The 19,439-nt window shown below is 44.7% G+C and overlaps 1 protein-coding gene across 2 annotated transcripts in view; it reads left to right on the top strand.

The window, feature by feature from the left end:
* STXBP5L (syntaxin binding protein 5 like) overlaps positions 1–19,439 on the top strand; it is a 663,841-nt gene that overhangs the window by 302,107 nt on the left and 342,295 nt on the right. For both annotated transcript variants that reach the window (XM_030203985.1, XM_030203984.1), the window contains exon 11: positions 3,198–3,270. In XM_030203985.1, the coding sequence (XP_030059845.1) occupies positions 3,198–3,270 (73 nt within the window). The remainder of the gene's footprint in view (positions 1–3,197; positions 3,271–19,439) is intronic.

The raw sequence follows: 19,439 nt of genomic DNA, 5'->3' as shown, positions 1-19,439 counted from the left end.
GTGATTCCCATTGCGGTTTGCCATACTGCTTTGGAAGCTTCAAATACTGAAGAGGCAGTGGAGCTAGCTGGCCAAGTGGGCACTGTGAAAGTTTGAGTGCTCTCTATCTCCCCTGCTGGTTGATGGACATAACCCATACGTAATGGCTTCATCTGCTATGACTAAAGGAAAGAAAATTACCAAGGTAAGAACCTAATTTTCCCTTCTTCTTGAAGGGAAGGGGATACCTGCTGATCGAATTTGGAGAGATTTCTCCACTATTCAGTGGAATGAATTCTCTAAATTATTTAAGAACTATGTCTCCTCTTATTTTACGTTGGATACTTATCCTCTTTGTTTGATGGGATTGGCTCCACCATCATTTCAGGTCCATCTAACAGTAAATTGAGTAACATTCAGGGTGACCTCATGGTGGTCCTTGAGCACGTGGAATGGTGTGTATCTACTGTGGAGGATAATGTGAGTGAGCTCTGGAGTCTACAGATACTTGAGAGGCCATCCAAACAGCATTAGCAAAGCTGAAGGATCATGAGCGCTGGTCCTGTCAGGGAAATGTGTGCCTTGAGGGTATCCCAATGGGGATCGAATCAGAAGCACTGGAGGACTTCTTTCACTGTGTAGTGGGAATTACGAGGGGGGGAGGGAAGCAGAGCAAGGTGAGTGTGCATCGTGGATTGGGGGATGGCCAGAGAAAACTGAGGACTTATGCCACGAGGGTGGGGGCATCAAGCGGAAAGTATGTCACTGGGGAGGGTAGGGGAGAGAACAGTGATAGCTGGGGAGGGAAGGAGAAAAAATGAGAAGTGGGGATATTGCATGCGAGAGAAGACTTTGGGGGTAGACAGAATTAGGGGTCTTGTTGGGAGTTAGAGGGAGAGGGAACTGGGGAGGTTGGAGCCTGAGAAAAGAGAAGGAAGGGGTTATAGCATGCCTAAACTTGGATACATTTTAACAAATTTATATACAGTTACAATGAGTCTTAGCAACAGGGAGCATACAATCTAATTGGGTATCTGAGGAAATGGATGATACTGTCTTGCCCAAGGTAGCAGTGAATGTCAATGGCAGAAGCAAGATACTAGTTCATTACTCTATAGGTTGCCTTTACTCTCTATTTTTAAGTAAAACAATGGCAACATATGAATAGATCCTTACAAATACATTTTCTTTTTGTTTTAAAGTTGTATATATTGAAATAAGATTGGGTTGTGTTATTGTTGGAATATATCTCCCTCTAGAGGATTTGAACAGGAAAATGGAAACATTTCTGTAATCCATTTTTCATATATAAAAACCTAGATATTTTTTTGTTTTGTGCTTTTGAGTGCACATTGGACACAATGAGGCGTATTTTCAAAGCACTTAGCCTTACAAAGTTCCATAGGTTACTATCCTGCTTATAATCGAAAGAGAAAAACGCCTATATTGCGACCCAAATCGGGAGATGGGCGTCTTTCTCCCGTGGGCGCCCAAATCGGTATAATCGAAAGCCGATTTTGGGCGTTTCCAACTGCAATCCTTCGCGGAAACGGGTAAAGTTGACGGGGGCGTATCGGAGCAAGGTGAAGGCGGAACTGGGGCGTGGTTATCGGCCAAGGAGAGATGGGCGTCTTTAGCTGATAATCGAAAAAAAAGGCGTTTTGACCGCGATTTTGGGTCACTTTTTTTGGACCCTTTTTTTTTTCACGAACAAGTCCCAAAAAAGTGCTCCAACTGCCTAGATGACCACTGGAGGGAATCGGGGATGACCTCCCTGGACTCCCCCAGTGTCACTAACCCCCTCCCACCAAAAAAACCCCACTTTAAAAACTTTTTTTCCAGCCTTTATGCCAACCTCAAATGCCGTACCCACCTCCATGACAGCAGAATGTGTTCTATCCTGTGACAGCCTTTCCGTGGCTCTCGGGTGAGTGTGACACCTTTTCTGTTAAGGGCACTGCAGAGTCACATCAGCAATGCATTGTGGTGGGTGTAGGGTATTGGGCTCCGTGATTCCAATAGCTTGTGTTACATGCTCACAATGTTGGTAGTTGGTAGGCTCTACTCCCATGGTGCTTTTCCCTCTGCTTACTGGGTCAGAGTGTGCCCTGTTTTGTTTCCGGTAGTCCATGAGGTCGTGGCCATTTTTGTAAGCCAGTTTTAGATCCCTTTCACGTGTTAGCCATGTTACAGAACTTAGTTCTTACCTTGAATGTGGCTGAAAGAGGACATTGTACAGCATTCTGCCAGCCCTGACCTACTGCTCATCTCAGTAGCAGGAAGACTCGTTGCCAGTGGGGCACAACCTCTGATCTGCAGTTAACTGTGAGTAAGCGTGTTTATTCCAATAAAGGACGTTTTCGGAGAGATTAGTCTTCAGGTGTCAACTGGTGTGCCAATGTTATATAGCAGCAACAAGTCCTAGAGGCCTGCGTGTATGCAGGTCCATGGAGCACTTTTAGTGGGTACCGCAGTGTACTTCAGCCAGGTGGACCGAGGCCCATCCCCCCCTACCTGTAACACTTGTGCTGGTAAATGGGAGGTCTTCAAAACCCACTGTACCCACATGTAGGTGCCCCCTTCACCCTTATGAGCTATGGTATTGTTGTACATTTGTGGGTAGTGGGTTTTGGGGGAGGGGGGGGGTTGGGTGCTCAGCACCCGTGGTAAGGGAGCTATGCATGTGGGAGCTTTTTCTGAAGTCCATCGCACTGACCTCTAGGGTGCCCAGTTGGTGTCCTGGCATATCAGGGGGGCCAGTGTACTACGAATCCTGGCCCCTCCCATGACCAGATGGCTCGGATTAGGACGTTTTTGAGCTGGGCGTTTTTAGTTTCTATTATCGTAAAAAAAAAACGCCCAGCTGAAAAACGTCCATTTTTTCCATAATACGGTCTGTCCCGCCTCTTCACGTACCCGTTTTCGGACATAGACGCCCATGGAGATAGGCGTTCGCGTTCGATTATGCCCCTCCACGGAACTTTGTAAGGCTAAGTGCTTTGAAAATGAGCCCCAATGTCTGTTCTATCAGCATTCAATAATTATCTAGATGCAGGGCTTTATAATGTAGTAATTTCTAGTCATGCGTAAGACTTCTGTCATAACCACTTGTTCAAGTAATAGGCATGTCAGTTAGTTGTTGTAGAACTTGATTAGCACAATGAATAAAACTGGAAAATTCTTCATTTTAAACCTATTTAACTAGTTATTTTTTGTAGAATTTCAGGAACCTTATGCTGTGGTTGTGCTGCTGGAAAAAGATCTAATAGTTGCTGATCTGACACAGAGCAAGTAAGTATAATGAGGTCAATATGCCTAACTTAAATCATTGTTTCTGAAATATCAGGGCCAGCTAACAGATAAATTTTAACAAAACTCATTTCACATGATAACATTTTTTTTTAAATTGCTTTTTTAGTGCAACTTCATTAGCACTTGAATCCACAAACTGGCAACACATCTATACTTTTTTTATATTTATTTTTATTAATTATATATGTTTTACAGCTCAAACAGAGATGATACAGAAATTTGTAATTAACTTAAATCAATTATCTCTATTAACATTAAGTTGAAATTTACTTAACTCCTTCGACCTTTATAATTAGGAAAAACAGATCCAAGAAAGAAAAATAACATCATACTATTAATGCATACTTTATCATAAATCAACACAAGAGATACTGCTGACCTATTTCTTCTTCCAAACTATCACACACTGTGCATTCTGTTAGTTAACATTCACATTCACTTCTTCTTTAGATACCAGAAAATCTTCTTGATCAAAAAATTGAAACTGCTTAGATTGAAATAATACTCGACATATACAAGGAAATTTAAGTACAAAATTGGCCCCTAAAGCCAAAGTCCTCTGACACTTAGCCAAAAAGGCCTTGCACCTCTTCTGCGTTTCTCCAGATAAATCTGAATAAATTCTTATTTTAGATCCTAAGAACAAAGAGTCTAAATGCCTAAAGGAAAGTCTTAAAACAGCATCTCAATCCATTTCCAAAGCAAAAGACACCACTGCAGTAGATCTTTCAGTAACAACTTCCAATGATGATTCCAAAAAGGACGTCAAGTTCATACCATCTCCTATATGTGGTTGATCCAGCAACAGATTTTATATTATTCTTTAAGTGTTGCACACGAACTGTAGGAGATAGTGAGTCACTCGGTATCCCCAAAACCTCTACCAAATATTTTTTCACCATATCCACAGGTGATACCAATGGAGACCTTGGAAAATTGGTTAGTCTCAAATTAAGCTTTCTAGATTGATTTTCCAGATATTCTAATCGACGTAGGGTAAAATTCCTTTCTTTGAGATTTGACCCAAATTCTCCATTTTTTTTGTAATTTTTCCCCTAGTTGTTTCACTTCAGAAAACTGTTGGGTATTTGTCTGCACTTGGATAAGGACTCTCAGACAAACCTTAATTTCCGCAGTATTTTTGGAAATCAAAGATTGCAAAGAGGAATGCAAAGTGAATATCAAGTCCCAGAGTGACTCCATTGTCACTACGGCTGGTTTAACTAAAGTCCCCAATGATAGAACAGGTGGGGGGGGGGGGGGGGGGGGGGGGGGACCGTTGAGTATCTGGTTCAGATTAGTAACTACCTGTAAGGGCAAAACTTGCATTGAAATTCGTTCTCCTACCAGACCACTCTCGACCACCTCACTCAGCATGGGCAGGTTCCCTCCCTGCATGTTCTGCTCCTCTTCTCCTGGAGACAGAGCTGTAGGACTTGCTTCCATACCTCCACCTCCTGGCTGTGGGGGAGCCGCATGCACGACGGGGCTTAGGGAAACCCCGTCTACACTGCCGGCCGACACGGATACGTCAGCACCGATAGCAGGGGAAGAAGCTTGTCTAGGTCCCGTCGTCACCCCGAAGCACTCCAGCGTTGGTTGAGGGATATTCCCGTACCTTTCCTCTCCTTTATCCCATCTCACGAGGGGTTTAAGGGTCCTCCTCAGCTGTAACTCGGAGCGCGTCTGGGAGCGTCTGGTGCTGCAACTCGCTACGCCGCCATCTTGGATCCAACTTTTTTTTTTTTAAATTATTGATGTGTTCGTAGTTTGTGAGTTCATAGTGGGAATGAGATTGAAATGTTAACAGTGAAATGAAAGTAGTTTACTGGTAACCTATTTTGGTTAAGGTTAAAAGTTATCTGCATAGATTTGGGTAGCATGAGATACACTCATGGGTCAGAGTTAAGTTAAAAGGACAAGACTGATATTCAGCATTAACTAGTAACTTTTTTTTAGATAAGTATGAGCCCATAAATAGCACTCATTGCTTCTGTGCTTTAGCTTAGGATCTTGTATTCATCGGTCTGACATAGCCAGAATGTCTGTTAGTTGAAAATCTGCTTGAAGGGATAAGTAGTCTGCTTAACTCTAAGTACATTTAACTCAATCGAATATTGGCACCATTGGGGGAGATTCTATATATGGTTCCTAAAAGTGTGGTGCTGAAATCAGTGCAGACTAAGCTTATTCTATAATTGGTGCCTAGATTTAGGTGCCAATTATAGAATACGCTTATTTGATATTTCAGCTCCCAAATTTACAAGCATCCATTTACACCAGTATAAATGAGGCGTAAATCCCAACGCATAGATTTAGGCGCACTGGGCCATATTCTATATCTAAGCTCATAAATTTCAGAATTCCCACAAAATGCCCATTTCCCCACCCATAACCATGACCCTTTTTGCCTGTGAGCATTCAAAGTTTGGTGCACATGGTTATAGAATACGCTTAGTGACTTGTGTGCCTAAATTCTAATCAGTGCCAATTAGTGCTCATATTGCCTGTTAAGTGCTTTTATCAGCGCTCATTAGCTTAAGTTATGCATACTGGCACGGATCTCTAGGCTTGCTATATAGAATCCGGGGGATTGTGTTTAGTTAAAATTTAGTGTTGTATCTTTCAAAACCATCTGGCCACGTTGCAGAAATGCACAGGCACTTTCCTAACAGAATAGGAAATAATTCACTTGTTGATATAAGATCAGTGCATTCTCTCTGAAGTCATTTAGATATTTCAGTGGGATATCCAAACTTTGAAAACACTAAATTTATTTATATTCCTATATAATAAATGGACAGTTTTCAAAGCCATTGTATGAATAAATAACAGTTTATCTTGTAAATTGGCCTGTCTGAAAATGAGCACGTACCTGTATCCAAGTTTAAAAAGACGCATTCCAAAGGATATGTGGGCAGTTTCTAATTTTCAAAAGGAAACAATGTAAGTGATTTTCCTTTGGGAAAAAAGACTACAGTGAATATGGTCTAAAAGTGCAGTTTACAGTAGGGATGTGCATAGAAAAAGAATATTTTTGTGTTTTGTAGGGCTCCCTCTCATTTGTGTGTTTCATGCAAACAAAATGGTGTGGTGGTCCCTTTCCCACCTCCTCTTAAAAAAAAGTGTCTAGTTGGGGTCTACCCATTACCCAATCAGCATCCTTACCTAAATCTCCCAATCCTTTCTGTCTGTATCCCCCATTCACAGCCCCTCCCCCAAAGAACCCCATGTACAAAACTCCCCTTTCCTACTTTCATGCTTAGACTTAAGCATTAGTCTTTCAACAGTGCGCTAGCCACACAAAACGACACACAGTATGACAAATGTTAGTATTTTGTTTGTAGAAAAAAAGCATAGAGCTAGCATACACTGAAAACAATGCAAGCTATTCAGAATTGCTTACTATATTCCTTGGCATGTATTTATAGTTTATACTTTTGTCCCTGTATCCTTTATTTCATGCCCTAAATTAATGTTCTTACATCTTCCGTAGTTGCTTTTCATCTCTTAATCTGGAATATCAGACTTTCTCCTCTTGCAAGACCACAGATGACCTCAAATTCCTTACAAAATTTCCTTATTAGTTTATCCACATCAGAGTTTGAATACATTTGGTTGGAGTAGTAGCTAATGGTTAGAGCAGTGGGATTAGAACCAGGGAAGCCAGGTTCATATCTTACTGCCACTCAAGGTGATCTTAGACAAATCACTTTAACCCTCCATTGCCTTAGGTATAAACTTAGATTGTAAGACTTCTGGGGACATGAAAAAAAATACCTACTTTCTCCGAGGACAAGCAGGCTGCTTGTTCTCACTGATGGGTGACGTCCACGGCAGCCCCTCCAATCGGAACACTTTACTAGCAAAGGCCTTTGCTAGTCCTCGCGCTCCGATGCGCACCGCGCATGCGCGGCCGTCTTCCCGCCCGAACCAGCTCGTGTTTGTCAGTCTTCTTTTGTCCGCGCTCGGGACGGTCGTGTTTGCGCCGTTCGCGCCCCTTAAGTTGACCCTCGCGCGTCTTTTAGCTTTTGCTTAGACAAAAAAAAAAAAGGGGTGATTTTGAGAAAAGACCTTTTCGGTCTTTTTTCCCCTTCCCGTGTTTCCAGTTTTTTTGCCCCGCAAAGTTTACTTTCGTTTTCGGGGTAGGCCCTTTTGAGGCCTCGATTCGAGTTTTTCTCGCCCTCTTTTTTGGTGCCTTTTCCGCCATTACGAGTTTTGATTTCGCCGGCGTGATTTTTCTGCCCATGTCATTGAAGTCTCCCAGCGGCTTCAAGAAGTGCACCCAGTGCGCCCGGGTAATCTCGCTCATTGATAGGCACGCGTCGTGTCTTCAGTGTCTGGGGGCTGGGCACCGGCCGCAGGCCTGTAGTCTTTGCGCCCTTTTACAGAAAAGGACTCAGGTAGCGAGATTGGCCCAGTGGAACGTGTTGTTCTTGGGCGCTTCGTCGGCAACAGCACCGGGGGTATCGAGTGCATCGACGTCGACAGCGTCAAGACCTCCGACCTCGGTGGCGACTGTATCGATTGCATCGAGGCATCGACCCTCTGCATCGTCGGTACCGAGACATCGGAAGGCTGCGTCGGCGTCGGTGGTACCGGGACCTCCACTAGTGCTGATATCGTCGGACGGTGGTGCTTCGACTGGAGTGCAGGTGAGGGCTGTCCATTCCCCTGCTGGTGGCGGTGAGCCTTCGGGTGGGTCTCCCCCTACCCTGAGGGCTCCTGCGGTACAGCCCCCCTGAGACTGACCTTCTTCGGCCTCTGCCCCGAGGAAGCGACGGTTGGATTCTACGTCGTCCTCGTCGGTACCGGGAAGTTCTGGTGACATGCTTCGTTTGAAAAAGTCAAAGAAGCATCGACACCGGTCTCCTTCCCGCATCGGTACCGAGAGCTCTGGGTCGCCGAGGGAGTCGGCACCCAGTAGGCATCGGCACCGGGAGAACCGCTCACCCTCTGTTCAGGAGGTGTCGATGCGCTCCACCTTGGACAGCCCGGAACAGCCTCCACGCCCGGAACAGATTCTGACCTCGACGCCTGCATCGGCTTCTATGTCTTTCTCCACAGCCGCCCTGCACGAGAGTCTCCGGGCCGTTCTTCCAGAGATCCTGGGAGAGCTATTGCGCCCTTCCCCTCCGGTACCGGGGGTGCTTGCACCTCCGGTACCGTTGAGTGAGGTGCCGGCTGGCCCCTTGCCCGGGGTGAGGTCTCCGACATCGGTGCCGCTTGCGGTACCGACTGCGGCCGCCTCCCAGGAAGGCTCCCCGACGACGTCGGCGGAGGGAGGTTCGCCGGTGCGGGCGAGGGAGTCTACCTCTCGACGCTCACACCTTGGCTGTGTTTCCACTGAGTCGAGCCGGGCACGGCTTCAGACACAGGTTCATGAACTTGTGTCTGATACCGATGGTGAGGCCTCGTGGGAGGAGGAGGAGGACATCAGATATTTCTCTGACGAAGAGTCTGATGGCCTTTCTTCTGATCCCACTCCCTCCCCTGAAAGGCAGCTTTCTCCTCCCAAGAGTCTGTCTTTCGCGGCCTTTGTCCGGGAGATGTCTACGGCCATCCCCTTCCCGGTGGTTGTGGAGGACGAGCCCAGGGCTGAAATGTTTGAGCTCCTGGACTATCCTTCTCCACCTAAGGAAGCATCCACTGTACCCATGCACCATGTCCTAAAAAAGACATTGCTGGCGAACTGGACCAAGCCTCTAAGTAATCCCCACATTCCCAAGAAGATCGAGTCCCAGTACCGGATCCATGGGGACCCAGAGCTGATGCGCACTCATTTGCCTCACGACTCTGGAGTTGTGGATTTGGCCCTAAAGAAGGCTAAGAGTTCTAGGGAGCATGCTTCGGCGCCCCCGGACAAGGACTCTAGAATCTTAGACTCCTTTGGGAGGAAGGCCTACCATTCTTCTATGCTCGTGGCCAAAATCCAGTCTTACCAGCTCTACACGAGCATACACATGCGGAACAATGTGCGGCAGTTGGCGGGCTTGGTGGACAAGCTCCCTCCTGAGCAAGCCAAGCCATTTCAGGAGGTGGTCAGGCAGCTGAAGGCGTGCAGAAAATTCCTGGCCAGAGGGGTATATGATACCTTTGATGTTGCATCCAGGGCCGCTGCTCAAGGTGTGGTGATGCGCAGACTCTCATGGCTGCGTGCCTCCAACCTGGAGAATAGGATCCAGCAGCGGATTGCGGACTCGCCTTGCGGAGCGGACAATATTTTTGGAGAGAGAGTCGAGCAGGTGGTAGAGCAGCTCCACCAGCGGGATACCGCTTTCGACAAGTTCTCCCACCGGCAGCCTTCAGCTTCTACCTCCACAGGTAGACGTTTTTATGGGGGAAGGAAGACTGTTCCCTACTCTTCTGGTAAGCGTAGGTACAATCCTCCTTCTCGACAGCCTGCGGCCCAGGCTAAGCCCCAGCGCGCTCGCTCTCGTCAGCAGCGTGTGCCTCAGCAAGGCCCCTCGGCTCCCCAGCAAAAGCAAGGGACGAGTTTTTGACTGGCTCCAGCAGAGCATAGCCGACATCAATGTGTCAGTGCCGGGCGATCTGCCGGTCGGGGGGAGGTTGAAAGTTTTTCACCAAAGGTGGCCTCTCATAACCTCCGACCAGTGGGTTCTCCAAATAGTCCGGCAAGGATACATCCTCAATTTGGTTTCCAAACCTCCAAATTGCCCACCGGGAGCTCAATCCTACAGCTTCCAGCACAAGCAGGTACTTGCAGAGGAACTCTCCGCCCTTCTCAGCGCCAGTGCGGTCGAGCCCGTGCCATCCGGGCAAGAAGGGCTGGGATTCTATTCCAGGTACTTCCATGTGGAAAAGAAAACAGGGGGGATGCGTCCCATCCTAGACCTAAGGGCCCTGAACAAATATCTGGTCAAGGAAAAGTTCAGGATGCTTTCCCTGGGCACCCTCCTTCCCATGATTCAGGAAAACAACTGGCTATGCTCTCTGGACTTGAAGGACGCCTACACGCACATCCCGATACTGCCAGCTCACAGACGGTATCTGCGATTTCAGCTGGGCACACGTCACTTCCAGAACTGTGTGCTACCCTTTGGGCTCACCTCTGCGCCCAGAGTGTTCACGAAGTGCTTGGCTGTAGTAGCAGCGGCGCTTCGCAGGCTGGGAGTACACGTGTTCCCTTATCTCGACGATTGGCTGGTGAAGAACACATCCGAGGCAGGAGCTCTACAGTCCATGCAGATGACTATTCGCCTCCTGGAGCTACTGGGGTTTGTGATAAATTATCCAAAGTCCCATCTTCTCCCAGTACAGAGACTCGAATTCATAGGAGCTCTGCTGGATTCTCGGACAGCTTGTGCCTATCTCCCAGAGACGAGAGCCAACAACCTGTTGTCCCTCGTCTCGCGGGTGCGAGCGTCCCAGCAGATCATAGCTCGGCAGATGTTGAGATTGCTGGGCCACATGGCCTCCACAGTTCATGTGACTCCCATGGCCCGCCTTCACATGCGATCTGCTCAATGGACCCTAGCTTCCCAGTGGTTTCAGGCTGCTGGGGATCTAGAGGACGTGATCCATCTGTCCACGAGTTTTCTCAAATCCCTGTATTGGTGGACGATTTGGTCCAATTTGACTCTGGGACGTCCTTTCCAAATTCCTCAGCCACAAAAAGTGCTGACTACGGATGCGTCTCTCCTGGGGTGGGGAGCTCATGTCGATGGGCTTCACACCCAAGGAAGCTGGTCCCTCCAGGAACGCGATCTGCAGATCAATCTCCTGGAGTTACGAGCGGTCTGGAACACTCTGAAGGCTTTCAGAGATCGGCTTGTCCACCAAATTATCCAAATTCAGACAGACAACCAGGTTGCTATGTATTACATCAACAAGCAGGGGGGCACCGGATCTCGCCCCCTGTGTTAGGAAGCCGTCAGCATGTGGCTCTGGGCTCGCCGTCACGGCACGTTGCTCCAAGCCACATATCTGGCAGGCGTAAACAACAGTCTGGCCAACAGGTTGAGCAGGATCATGCAACATCACGAGTGGTCGCTCAACTCCCGAGTAGTGCGCCAGATCTTCCAGGTGTGGGGCACCCCCTTGGTAGATCTCTTTGCATCTCGAGCCAACCACAAGGTCCCTCAGTTCTGTTCCAGGCTTCAGGCCAACGGCAGACTGGCATCGGACGCCTTCCTCCTGGACTGGGGGGAAGGTCTGCTGTATGCTTATCCTCCCATACCTCTGGTGGGGAAGACTTTGTTGAAACTCAAGCAAGACCGAGGCACCATGATTCTGATTGCTCCCTTTTGGCCGCGTCAGATCTGGTTCCCTCTTCTTCTGGAATTGTCCTCCGAAGAACCGTGGAGATTGGAGTGTTTTCCGACCCTCATCACACAGGACGAAGGGGCGCTTCTGCATCCCAACCTCCGGTCTCTGGCTCTCACGGCCTGGATGTTGAGAGCGTAGACTTTGCCTCTTTGGGTCTGTCAGAGGGTGTCTCCCGTATCTTGCTTGCTTCCAGGAAAGATTCCACTAAGAGGAGTTACTTCTTTCTATGGAGGAGGTTTGCCGTCTGGTGTGACAGCAAGGCCCTAGATCCTCGCTATTGTCCTACACAGACCCTGCTTGAATACCTTCTGCACTTGTCTGAGTCTGGTCTCAAGACCAACTCTGTAAGGGTTCACCTTAGCGCAATCAGTGCATACCATTACCGTGTGGAAGGTAAGCCGATCTCAGGACAGCCTTTAGTTGTTCGCTTCATGAGAGGTTTGCTTTTGTCAAAGCCCCCCGTCAAACCTCCTACAGTGTCATGGGATCTCAATGTCGTTCTCACCCAGCTGATGAAACCTCCTTTTGAGCCACTGAACTCCTGCCATCTGAAGTACTTGACCTGGAAGGTCATTTTCTTGGTGGCAGTTACTTCAGCTCGTAGAGTCAGTGAGCTTCAGGCCCTGGTAGCCCAGGCCCCTTACACCAAATTTCATCATAACAGAGTAGTCCTCCGCACTCACCCTAAGTTCTTGCCAAAGGTTGTGTCGGAGTTCCATCTGAACCAGTCAATTGTCTTGCCAACATTCTTTCCCCGTCCTCATTCCTGCCCTACTGAACGTCAGCTGCACACATTGGACTGCAAAAGAGCATTGGCCTTCTATCTGGAGCGGACACAGCCCAACAGACAGTCCACCCAATTGTTGTTTCTTTTGATCCCAACAGGAGGGGAGTGGCTGTGGGGAAATGCACCATATCCAATTGGCTAGCAGATTGCATTTTCTTCACTTACGCCCAGGCTGGGCTGGCTCTTGAGGGTCATGTCACGGCTCATAATGTTAGAGCCATGGCAGCGTCGGTGGCCCACTTGAAGTCAGCCACTATTGAAGAGATTTGCAAAGCTGCGACGTGGTCATCTGTCCACACATTCACATCTCATTACTGCCTGCAGCAGGATACCCAACGCGACAGTCAGTTCGGGCAGTCAGTGCTTCAGAATCTGTTCGGGGTTTAGAATCCAACTCCACCCCCCTAGGCCCATGTTTATTCTGTTCCAGGCTACACTCTCAGTTAGTTGGATAAATTGTTAGGTCAATCTCAGTTACGTCCTCGCCGTTGTGAGGCCCAATTGACCATGTTTGTTGTTTTGAGTGAGCCTGGGGGCTAGGGATACCCCATCAGTGAGAACAAGCAGCCTGCTTGTCCTCGGAGAAAGCGAATGCTACATACCTGTAGAAGGTATTCTCCGAGGACAGCAGGCTGATTGTTCTCACAAACCCGCCCGCCTCCCCTTTGGAGTTGTGTCTTCCCTTGTTTGTCTTGCTACATGTGGGACTGACGAACACGAGCCGGTTCGGGCGGGAAGACGGCCGCGCATGCGCGGTGCGCATCGGCGCACGAGGACTAGCAAAGGCCTTTGCTAGTAAAGTGTTCCGATTGGAGGGGCTGCCGTGGACGTCACCCATCAGTGAGAACAATCAGCCTGCTGTCCTCGGAGAATACCTTCTACAGGTATGTAGCATTCGCTTTACCTGAATGTAGCTCACTCTTTCCTAAATTATGTTTCAAATTAATGTAGAAGGAACTTTTCTTCTCTCCATGGTATACATCATTAATAACAGTAATTGCAGCAATAAATATTTTGCGGACTAATAGTCCCCTTTTTCTGTTCCTGCTGAATTGGAGCTATAGCTGAGATCTGGCACCATGAGCCTTCATTCACTTTCCCTTCCTTTCACTGTTTTAGTCTGATTATTGCAGTAACTGTTCTTTCTGGAACTATAGATGATGGATCTAAATCTAGGCACCAAGTATCACCTTAACAGTGACCATGACTCCCTCCATCCTAGGGGCTACGAACACTGCCTCAACAGTAATTCCAGCCCCTGTGAATCCAAGATTTGGAAGATCCGATCTGGGAATTAAACCAGGGACCATCCATATGATAGTGCATTGCACTACCACTGAGCTATTGGTTAGTCCTGATTACACAAATTTTAATTGGGGTAATCTTGTAACGAGCTGCATAAGTCAAAATGGTAGATTTCTGTCTACAATCTGCCTATTATTTTCCTTCCAGTATAGGCCTACATGTACTAAGCCTCCCAAATTCAAATGCACACATTTACATCTACTCTGGAGCAAGTGTAAATATGTATGTATATCTGTTGATTTATGTGCACGTACTTTATAAAATGAGACATGCATAAATCAAATGATGTCTGAACTCCACCCTAGGAATGTCTCCTTTCCTCACACCTAAACTTATCTCTGGATATATGTGCATATACGTATTCATACTTGTACATGCGTAATTTTATATTTTCTGATTTTTATGTGTGAGAAAAAGATGCTTTCAGTGCACAAAAAAAGTTTATAAAATTACCCTCCCTTGACTTAAACAGAAGTGAAGCAGTTTTTTTCAAAGCAACACACAATATTTATAAGGTTATTGGGACCTGATATCCCAGTGTGTCATGGGTTGCAGGACCATACCAAGCAGAGTAGTGTGAGCAAAGCATGGCTGCAGTGGTTCTGTCCTAAACTTTTAGAGGGTAATCTTATAACAAGCTGCTTATGTGTGAAGGCTTAAATTGAAGCTGCAAACCTTTAAGTAAAGTATGAATTATATTTCAATTCTTCCTGCACTCAGTTGATATCTCGGCGCCTAAAACTATGCGCATCCATTTACACCAGCAAAAGCGTGGTATAAATCCCGGCACGTGTAAATTTCGGAACATCCACGAAACGCCCATCTCCTCGCCCATAACTACACCCCTTTTTGCCTGCATGCATTAGAAGTTCAGCATATTTCGTACAGAATACTCTTAGCGAGCTGTGCATGTAAATTCTAATCATTGCCAATTAGCGCGCATTATTGCTTTTTAAGTGCTGTTATCAGAGTTCATTACCTTGTTAAGTTATGCACATTGTTATAGAATCTGCTTGGATTTCGGCGCAGATCTCTAGGTGCACTGTGTAGAATCTGGGGGTAAACCTTTAATGAAGGACCCGACATGGCATAATGCCTGCGCTAGGGTTCTATCAAAGTGACATAGAAAACTAATATATATATATTATATATATATAATACATTTTCACATTATAATAAGAACATAATTAATAAAATTAAGTTACTTTAAAATGATAAGAAATTAGTTATGCATACAGTGACATCCTGAGGTGATATCCACAAATGAATAAGGGGAAAAGATATGTGAAAAAAACATATCTGAAGTGATTTACCAAAACCAATATAGTGAAGCACATAAATTGTACATTCAAGTGTTGCAGCATGATAAAAGTGAGTGCTCTTAAAATACAGGTGGTTACAGTGCATGAAATTGGTGTAGATCATAATTCTTAGTGATACACTTTGGGAGAAATACAGTAAAGTGCCCTTATTCATGGATCCAAAGCAAAGGAGGAGAAAAACAAATTCCACAAAACTCAATAGGAAAAACAAACACTGAGAATGACCAAAAGTATGGAGCAGGTGATCCAGATAAAACAGTCCTTTATTATGAAACAGCTGCCAGGTATACAAGAGTTGGACTTGACATGGGCCATGTTTCAGCACTGTAGCCTTCATCAGGAGTCCATAAATACTGAATAATGAAGTGAGACCAGGAAATCAACAAAATATATACAAAATCCTTTGTCTATCCAACCGATAGTCAAAGTGAACAGCTTTTCAAAGACGCTACATCAAACAAACCTCAGTTGGTATTAACAGCAGCTAAACTCTGAAAAAAGAACTTTATATATACTGTTGATTTCCTGCTCTCACTCCATTCTTAGGTATTTATGGACTCCTGATGAATTGTCCCAGGTACAAAATAAGTACCTGTATATAATATGTAAACCACTTTCATTTATAACCACAGAAAGGCAGTATATCAAATCCCATCCCGTTTCCCTTTCACAAACCCTTAAGTTCTCAGGGCCCAATACATGAAATCCCATTGAAATCAATCAAAAGCCTTCTTTGCATCAAAATTGATTAGCAGAGATGGCTTCCTAAGGCACCAAACCACCTCAAATCTCACCTGGGAGTCATGAATTAAGGCAGGAATAACCCATGCCAAGCGATTGGCCAAAAGTTTGGTTTCGAAATTTAGGAGGGAGATGGGTCTATACAACTCTGACATTAAAGGATCCCTTCCTGGCTTTGGAAGCACTCTTTTATCTATGCTAAGATCCCAAATTTTTTTTTTTTTTTTAGTTCCAATATTTTCTTTATTGTGTTTTTTTTTTTTTTTTAGAAAGATAACAAAACAGGATAACAATGACAAAGCATCAATATACATGTTCAAGTTAAGATTAGACATAGATTATTGCTGTAATATATTGAAGTAGTCACAAGAGTAGTACAGAAGTTTCAACTCTGAGAAAGGTTATTGTGTAGTTGATATAGTAAAGGAGTCCATATTTTTTGTGTTTAATAAGTGAGTTGAATTTTTCAGCTGCTGCATATTCATATTTATTTATTTATTTATTGCATTTGTATCCCACATTTTCCCACCTCTTTGCAGGCTCAATGTGGCTTACAATACATCATGAAGAGTGGAAATGCATAAGAAAATAGACATGTAGTATTACAGAAGGATCTTGGGTAACATGATAATAAGACAACATCATAGTAGTGTAACAAGCAGATGTTATAAGACAATTCTGGATATATGTGGAGGAGTTCACATTTGCTGATCTTTGTGGTATAACTTTTGTTAAAGAGATGGGTTTTCAGCTAACATACACACAGAATTCCACCATGTTAAATAAGTTGCTTTGGATAGGTCTTTCCAGCAGAAGACAAGGTTTCTTAAGGCTTGATATAGCAGAATATCCAGTAGTTGTGCTTGATATTTATCAAGTGGTGATTGTATCATTAGAGATCCCAGAATGACTATTTTATATGAGAAAGCATCCTGGATATTCAAAGTAGTTGATATAGTGGCCCATACAGATTCTTGAGTAAATGGACAAGAGTAAATGATGTGTTTGAGTTTCATCATCCATTTCACATGTCCAACATTTATTCATATTATTTTTCATTTTTGTTGTGTTTCACTTGGCGAGTTTAGCCGAAGTCCATAGAGCTCTGTGTGCTAAGTAAAACATGAATTGGGAGATGGACGCTGACTTGGTGGTATGTGTAATTTTGAACCAAAATTTCTCCCACTCTTGTTCATTTAGTTGGATGTTTAGATCATGTTCCCAGGATTGCATAGTATTTTATTTATTTATATCCCACATTTTCCCACCCACGGGCAGGCCCAATGTGGCTTACAACAGTAAAGGGCAGAAAAGGCATACATTAATTTGGCATAAGCAATCAAGTACATGCAAGTAGGAGTGATCAGTAAGTATTTACAGAGAAGGGGAAGGGGTAAGAAAGTGGTGGATGTCATTAAGATAGGTACAGTTCAACAGTTAGTGATGCAATGGCGGGACTTTAGTGTAAGCTATTCCAAATAAGGTGGTCTTCAGTGCTTTTCTGAAGGTCAGATGATCGGGAGTGGTTTTTACAGATTTAGGTAATCCATTCCACAAATGAGCACCAACATAGGGGAAGGTGGATGCGTAAGTGGCTTTATACTTGAGGCCAGAACATGTAGGGTAATGGAGAGGTAAGTACGAATGAGATGATCTGTCAGAGTTCCTAGGTGGTAAGTTGATAAGGTTATTCATATAAGCTGAAGCTTCTCCGTAGAGGATTTTATGTACCAGGGTGCAAACTTTAAAAGTGATCTGGTGTTTAACGGGTAGCCAATGTAGTTTCTCACGTAGTGGCCTCGAAATTTCGAACCTTGATGTTCCATAGATCAGCCGTGCAGCAGTATTCTGAGCAGTTTCTAATTTTCTTTGAAGCATTTCTTTGCACCCTGCTTAGATTCCATTGCAATAATCAAGGTGACTTAATACTAGTGTTTGAACCAGATTGCGAAATACATCTCTAGGGAAATAAGGCTTTATACGTTTGTTTCCAAAGAGCGAAGAATGCTTTCTTGGTGGTAAAGTTTGTTTGTTGCTCCAGTGCTAAGTTTCTATCTACTATTACTCCTAGGATTTTTAGAGTCTCAGAGATTGGCAAGGCAAGCTCAGGAGTGATTAAGGTGGGTGGTTTGTACTTGTTATGGAAAGAGGAGAGTATAAGGCAATGGGTTTTCTCAGTGTTGAGTTTTAACTTAAATGAGTTGGCCCAAGCAAGCATGGTGTGCAGCCCCAGTCTGATTTCACTGTGTATTTCGTTTACGTCCTTTCTGAAAGGGATATAGATTGTGATGTCATCCGCGTAGATGAACGGGTTGAGACCAAGATTTGAAAGAGCTTTTGCCAGAGGAGTCAACATGATGTTGAAGAGTGTTGGTGAAAGAGGTGAGCCCTGAGGCACACCACAGTCTGCTGACCATGGAGGCGATAAATTTGTGGTGGATTTAACTTGGTAGGTTTGTGATGTTAAAAAACCTTTCAACCATGCAGTGACGTTTCCACTGGCTCCAAAGTAATCGAGTAGCTGTAGCAGGATTTTATGGTCCACCATGTCAAAAGCACTCGACATGTCGAATTTTAAAAGTAGAATGCTTTTTCCTACAGCTATTTCCTTTTTGAAGTTGGACAAGAGTGTTACTAGCACAGTTTCGGTGCTATGGTGCAGGCGGAATCCCGACTGTGATTCATGCAAAATATTGAACTGGTTCAGATATTCATTGAGTTGTTTGTTCACCATGCTCTCCAGTAATTTTACAAATAGTGGAATTGATGCAATCGGTCGATAGTTGGTGAGATCATTGCTTTTTTTCTTGGCGTCTTTTGGAATTGGGTGAGTAAGATGTTTCCATGGTGTTCAGGGAATATTCCATTAGCAAGCAGGAAGTTCAAATGTTGCGTCAGATCAGCAGCGAAGCAGTTTGGGGCGCATATGAGTAAGTAGTTTGGGCAAATATCCAATTTGCAAAATTTACTCAAAAATCTGCGTATCTCCTGTGTTACAGAATCAACTTTTACAGGTGTGACGTTTGAAAACGTTCGGTCAGCTGGGTGCTTGACGGGACCAGGATCCATGCCATTGATAAAATCACTAATGCATGAATTGTTCTGCGGTAATGAATTCTGCAGCCTTATAATTTTTTCTTTGAAAAACTTGGCTAGATTTGCTGCAGACGGGATGTCTAGATTGGTAGATGTAAGCATAGTAGTATTTAAGTGGTTTACGTAAAAGTAGAGTTTTCTCATGTCCATGTAATCCAGACCTATTTTGGATTTAAAATAGAGTTTTTTACATTGTCTTATTGCATACTTGTAACGTCTTTGAGATTGCTTCCATGCGTTGAGAGTTTGAGTGTCCTTGCGCTTTCTCCAATCCCTTTCGAGTCTTCTGGTAACGGTATTAGTAGGTGAACTGAATTTAGCTAATTGTAGTTTTTTGTACTATTTGGAAGCGACTTTTTTAGAAGATATAAAAGACCTACAGAATTGCCAGCAGCTGGGAGACTCAGTAGATCATTTACTTATATCTAAGGTGTTAGTTACACAATGTTTGAGTTGAATCCATTTATAATGAGAACATGTGAGTCCATATTTTGTACATAATTGAGAAAAGGGAAGCCAAGTATGATCTTTTACAATATCATTTAAGGACCAAATGCCAGCCTTTTTCCAAGTAGACCAATTAAACAAGATTTGTTAATTTTAAAAGT

This window comes from Microcaecilia unicolor, chromosome 5, assembly GCF_901765095.1.
Source record: "Microcaecilia unicolor chromosome 5, aMicUni1.1, whole genome shotgun sequence".
Classification (NCBI taxonomy): domain Eukaryota; kingdom Metazoa; phylum Chordata; class Amphibia; order Gymnophiona; family Siphonopidae; genus Microcaecilia; species Microcaecilia unicolor.
This window is presented reverse-complemented; position numbering and strand designations above follow the sequence as displayed.